The sequence below is a fragment of the Spermophilus citellus genome, assembly GCF_964194105.1.
Source record: "Spermophilus citellus genome assembly, chromosome: 7".
NCBI lineage: Eukaryota > Metazoa > Chordata > Mammalia > Rodentia > Sciuridae > Spermophilus > Spermophilus citellus.
This window is the reverse complement of record NC_138188.1, coordinates 98,276,306-98,282,305: the sequence shown is the minus strand read 5'-3', so window position 1 is coordinate 98,282,305 and position 6,000 is coordinate 98,276,306. Positions and strand designations below refer to the sequence as shown.

At 49.4% G+C, this 6,000-nt stretch overlaps 1 protein-coding gene across 4 annotated transcripts in view; it reads right to left on the bottom strand.

Annotated features, from left to right (window-relative positions):
• Positions 1–918: 918 nt before the first annotated feature.
• The window catches only part of BOC (BOC cell adhesion associated, oncogene regulated), a 77,494-nt gene continuing 72,412 nt past the window's right edge, over positions 919–6,000 (bottom strand). For all 4 annotated transcript variants that reach the window (XM_081301044.1, XM_081301043.1, XM_081301046.1 and 1 more), the window contains exons 15-19: positions 4,510–4,731; positions 3,594–3,829; positions 3,327–3,403; positions 2,638–2,828; positions 919–1,573 (exon numbers count right to left, since the gene is read on the bottom strand). In XM_081301044.1, the coding sequence (XP_081157170.1) occupies positions 1,386–1,573; positions 2,638–2,828; positions 3,327–3,403; positions 3,594–3,829; positions 4,510–4,731 (914 nt within the window). In that variant the 3' untranslated portion in view covers positions 919–1,385. The remainder of the gene's footprint in view (positions 1,574–2,637; positions 2,829–3,326; positions 3,404–3,593; positions 3,830–4,509; positions 4,732–6,000) is intronic.

Below are 6,000 nucleotides of genomic sequence, written 5' to 3'. Positions count from 1 at the left end.
CATGATCTCTTTTTTATTTCTTTCCAAAATCTTCTTCTACTTCCCCCCTTTTTTATGTTCCTTACAGCAGTGTCAACAAATACACTAAAAATGCTGTTTAGAGTTCTTTTTCAAATTAGCTGTTTGACGGGGAAAAGAAGCAAGACTAAGGAAGAGAAGGTGCAGTATTACTTCTTGCCAGCAGAGGGTGCACTCACCCTGACAGTCAGAGTGCACCAGCTCCCCGCCCCCCCCCACCCCCCCGCCCGGATTCCTCTATCAAATTCTGGCACAATTTTAGGGAGATTAAGTGTCTCAAATAGTATTTCATCTGTAACTCAGTTTTTCTTAAATATAGAAAACACCCTCCCACCCACCCAAAACTTAAAGTGTGTTAAGACATTGCAAGCTTCAGCCTCCACTTAGTTCTAGTTCCCTATATAAACGTTTTAAAATTTCAGTTTCAAAAGAGAATCTATGATACTTGGACAACAGTAAGTAAATGTTGATTTTAAACGAGTGAGTCAACTCCCCCAGCAATGCTGGTTCATCTTCAGAATTTGTCAGGCACCACATGTAAGATGGCACTTAACTAAATGGTATTTTGGAAGAAACATTTGGTCTTCAATCTACATAAAAAGGATGTTTCATTCGTCTGGTATGACCAAAGCTTTACCTCAAGCCCAGGCAGTAAGAGAACTACGAATCTACTTCTCCTAGCCTATTGTACAATGTCTCCCTCTTGGAGTAAACAGTTATTGATGCATTCTGCATTCATCGAAACACAACTGATGTTCGGTGTTTAAAAAGAGAAAAAAGAAAAACATCTGCTATCAATTCCAGACTTCATTGCTTGATGCATCTGAAACATCACAAGTGGATATTTTCTCCAGTGATTCAAAGACCAAACCCTAATGTCTAGAGAAAATGCTGACTCATTCATGACTCAGTTGAAGGTTACAGGGAAGACTAAACATTTATTTAGAAGTTACAGTGTTTGTTTTTACAGAGATATGTTGCCACAGATTATTGACTCTGGAACGTTTGTTAATGCTTATAGTGCTGTACACGTCTCAGTCTGTTCTCAGGGCACCTTAGTTCATAGTGTTCATGAACAATGTGCCTAGGACCCTGCCTTCTACAGCTGCAGGTCCTGTAGGAGTCCGTACCCTGGCCAGTCTGCCTTCCTCTCTCCTGGCTGACACCTGGTATGTTGTGGCTTGTTATCCCTCTCACACCTCAATGGGGGAGGATTTCGTCTCTCCAGAATTATAAAAACACATATACATTTATTTACAAGTGCATAAATATATAAATATGGCTATAATAGAAAAATAAATACCAATTTTCTCTGTCTCTTTTAAAAAACAAACAATATATAGTCTGTCTGGGATATTGGCTTCTGCCTAAACTGTAGGAGGTGGCGTTTCAAAAGACACATGCACCGATGGGCCAGGGGAGAGCTGCATCCCGGGTTCCCGTCCTGTGTAGGCCCCCAAAGGGTGCTGGGGGCACCAGTCTCCTCCACCCACTTGGCAGGAGTCAGGACTGTCCACCTCTTCAACTGGCACAAGGCCCAAGCAGCACGGGGTCCCTGGCAAGGAAAGAAAGTGGGAAACATTAAAATGCAGACTAACCAAGTGGTCCTGGGCCAGTCTACCTGTGGAGGGAGCTGGTCACACTGGCCCTAAAGGAGGGACAGAAAACTACAACCAAGACAAGGAATTTGTGTGCCCTCCAAGGACTCTCACTCATGTGGGGAGGGCCCCTTAAGCTATTCATGTGCCACCTGGCCTGGGACCTGGGAGTGTGGAGACTCTCAAGCTCTCAGCTCACATACTGATCAAATCAGAGGAGCCCAGGGAAGAAAGCCCTGCTCTTTCCAGATTCAGGCTGTTGGCCCACCTTTTGGTATGGTGCAAACCTCCCCCTCGCAATGCATTCCCCTCAGACTGACCTAACCCAGTTTTCATGGCACTGTGTCTGGCTCTGGGAGGTTACTTTCAAAATGTAATGTCCCAGAGACAGGGTCTAGGATCTGTGTCTGAAGGGACATGCACACCATGGAGACTAAGAAAAAGTAGGCAATCCTCTAACTAGCCTGTGCCCTAACCAAGCACCCAAGGACTTCCAAGGAGGCAGCACAGAGGGAGAGTGGGACAGGGTGGCATGAGTGGCCCCAAGCCCCATGGAGAGAAAGTTCTGTAGAAGCACGAAGAGTCAGGATGATGATGTTGGTAAGAACTTGGCTTGGTAACGATGCAGGCAGCTTATTCCTTAATTAAGAGACAAGACCCAACAAAGCAAGTGATTAGAGGTTCTAATGTGATGAGAGGCAAAAAGAATTTGTGAATGGCCTTGAAACACAAGAGACCAAACAGCTTCTTCCTCTGAACTGGAATGGTGTCCTTCCTCTCAGTCTCTGAGGACCACCGATGGCAAGGCTGGCATCAGGCTGGCCTGGTGTGCCCCACAGACCTCCCAGGCCTTCAGCAGGGAAGCACAGAGTCCACCAGCCCCACTACCTGGCCTTCCCCTCAGCACCCGAGGAGAGCTCCTACCAAACTCTATTTTTAAGATTGTTGTCTCCCCTCCTCCAAGTCACTACTGGACAGGTCATCCCCAGCGTCTTCAGTTTCTCTACCCTGCCCAGCTAACCTGAGTGAAATGGAGGGTCCCACGCAGCTTCCAGGCCAGGACTCTCGGGTGCTCTCCTCATTCCTGCCTGGCCCGCAGTGGCAGGCTGCTTTTGGAGGTGGCAGCAGTCTTGGGGCTGGAGCAGCTGGTGAGTGGAGTCATCAGGCAGTGTGTACAGGAAAGAGCCCTCATCTGGGCTAGACTTGGGACCCCTGCAGTGCCCAAAACAGATGGGGGCAGTGAAGCAGGGGCAGAGTGGGCCTGGAACCTCCCCCATCCACTGGCGACTTCGTGTCTGAGGGGGTCAGAGCTGGTCAGAGCTCTGATGGGTAAGGACGGTGCTCCTTTGAGCCTCATGAGGCATCTCACTGTTATCCCATGGTTAGTTCTAGTCCTGTTCCATTTTATCTCATGTGGGGCATGTGAATCAGGTGTTTAGAGGACTGTGGGCAAATCCAGTTGTTTCTGGTCTACCCAGTAAGGATTCTGAGAAGAAGCAACCTATGCACCCCCAAAATGAAAGGGAATCATACCCACAAACACAAAACCAGCCAATAGGGTAAGGGCCCTGCAGAGCAAAGCCGGCAGATTTGAGGAACCCTGAGTGAAGCATTTCTGGGCTCTGTGAGACTGACACTGGATTTGAGGAGATAAAGAGAGAGGCTCTGGGGCTTGGAAATTAAAGAAAGGGCCAGGAAGGGTCTGGCTACCTGGTAATCTGGTGGCTCTGGGGGTCATATCCATTGCCAAGAAGGGTCTGCCTCAGCAGGCTGTTGGTGTCATCCTGCTGCTCAAAGGAAAGAATAAGGAAAAGATCAGGTCAAAGGATCAGGAAACTTACTGCTCACTTTTCAGGAGGATGAACTCTTGCTGATGAAAGGAAGCCTGGCCCAGCCACCTGGCATGAGAAGCCCCCAAAGGCAGCTCAACCACACCCTCCTATCTTGGGCCGCCCACCCGCCTAGGGGCTATGTTACCTGCTGAAGCTCCCCTGGGCAGTGCTGCTGAGGTTTCATGCCTGGGTAGCCCACTGCAGCTGCAAGGCAGCCCCGATTCACATGTGTCCCATTGGTGCAGGCCCGTCCACTGATGCCACCTAGATACGGCTGTCCACTGACTCGGTGGCCAGAGAGTCCTCCCAATGGTACCATAGTGTACTGGCAGGAGGAGGACAGAAGGGCACTTCGAGGAAAACCCAGGTCTGTTGTGTGTTCTGAAGAACAGAAGGACAGGTGTGCTTAGGCCAAGGAAGCCTCGGGCAGCCTGAAAAAGTCCCACTCGCCTGACCACACAGGGTCCAATGACACAGGCGGGGAGATGACACCACCCTCAGAACCTTCTTCCTGACTCCTATTTCTTCCTAACTTTTTTCTTATGCAGTGAGGACAGGAGTGGGGAGAACAGGGGTAAAGTGTGGGGGGAAAGCAGTTGAAAAAGAGCATGAAGTGAGGGTGGGCAGCCACACGTGTCACCATTTGAGACACATTAGCAGATGGAAGCAGGGGAAAGGGGAACGCTCAAGGTAGCTCCAGACCCAGAACAGAGGCAGCAAATGGCTGCTGGGAAGAGGCAGGGGCAGTTGGCAAACGTGAAATGAGGTCAGAGAGGCAGCTTCGGCATCAAAGAGGATGGAACCAGGTAAGCACTGAGCTGGAGACACCAAGAGGGCAGACCAATGTCTGCCTCTTCACACTCCTTCAGCCCAGGGACAGGATCTAGGGGGCATGTGCCCAGTCTGGGGTATTCCCTGGCTCTGGGAGACCTCCAGGGGCCCCTGGAGCTCGAGCTGCCCCTGGATATGGAGTGGGGCATCACTGGCCTTGAACTGGGCAGAGGCCCTCTGGGAGGACTGGGAGGCCCAGGCTCCCTCTCCAGGCTCCTGATGTTACTCACTTTGCTTAGACCAGGCTCTCCACAGACAGAAGGGGATGAAGGTGACGATGATGAGGACGATGGAGCCCAGGACGACTCCGACAATCAGATAGGGCAGATCGCTGGCCCGTGCCACCATAGCCCCGGTGCCCACTGGCCGCTCTATGGTTTCCAGAGGTGGTGGCTGTGGTGCGGCCAGAGTTGGGGGTTGGAGTCTACCAGGCAGACCTGAGGACTTCCGAGCTGCAATGGTGGACAAAACTCACGTCAGCATCTATTTCTTTGACATTTCCCTCCCAAGTAATTGAAAAAGAAAATACCCCAATTCCACGGGTATAGGTAATGGGATGAAACTCAACATAGGGTCTCACAATTCCTTATTTTGAACTCCTTATTTGAATCATGCCCATACTCTGCGTGAAATTGGTATCCATTATGAGATTTGGTGGTATTGAGGAGACCTGAACCTTATATTTCAAAATACATTTGTGAGACCGGCACTGGGTCTGACTGAGCAGAAGTGGCTTTGTTTTTTTAAAAAGAATAACTGGGGACCTTTTGGGAGAAAATATTAACAACTCACAAAACCAGCAAAAGAATTGGGAGTGGAAGAATTTAAAGAGAAATTTACTATTCTGGGTGGATGAAGGAATGTGACATAGGAGGCTTTCACTCAGGATGCAGAGCATTTGGGGACTTGATGAGACAAAGAGAAATTGGGAAATGCCAATTCAAAGGTGGAAAGTCAAGATCATAAGTTTCCCATCTGGGTTTTGCTGTTATAGTGTTTCTGACATGATTCACTCTTTCACAAATCTCTCTTCCCTCGACTTCCTGGGGCCTCCAGCAAGTGATATTCCACCATTTTCCTGTCTCTTCCTTCTGCTTCCTCAGACCTGGGGAACTCTCCCTGGCTCCTCTTGGTCTACTGCCTCTGTGTGTTCTCTCCTAGTCCCACCATTTCCACCTATATCCTAAACCCTCCCATATCAATGTCCCCATGGGACCCCTGCCCCAGGCAGTAGACTTTCCACTTGGGAATCAGATACTCAGTCAATCTTCAAGAGGTTTTGCGTTGTCCTATCTCATGAAAACTGTTTCTCTGTTTGCCTCCCTCATTTCAATAAAGGGCAACAACACCTGAAGCTCTTTTGAGTTAAAACCTAGAAATTTACTTTTAGCTTTTTTCTGTCTCCTAGCCCAGCATGCAATCAGTCCTGGTCCTGCCCACATCTCCTCAGAAAAGTGGTCAAACGATTCTCATGTCCTTCATTTCTGGGCCCCAGTTCTCTCCCAGCTGTCTACCCCTTGCAGGGTTACTGGTGGCCCTTCTCAAAAAAAACAAATCCAACAACGACCCTCTCACTCCAGAGCCTCAAGAGGTTCCCATTGCCGACCAGGAGCTCAGCTCAGGTCCTCAGGACCCGCTGCCTGCCATTGTCTCTGGCCTCTTCTCTGAGCTTCTCTCTCTCATCCTCCCACCGGACGCTGCAGCCATATGTGATACTTTCA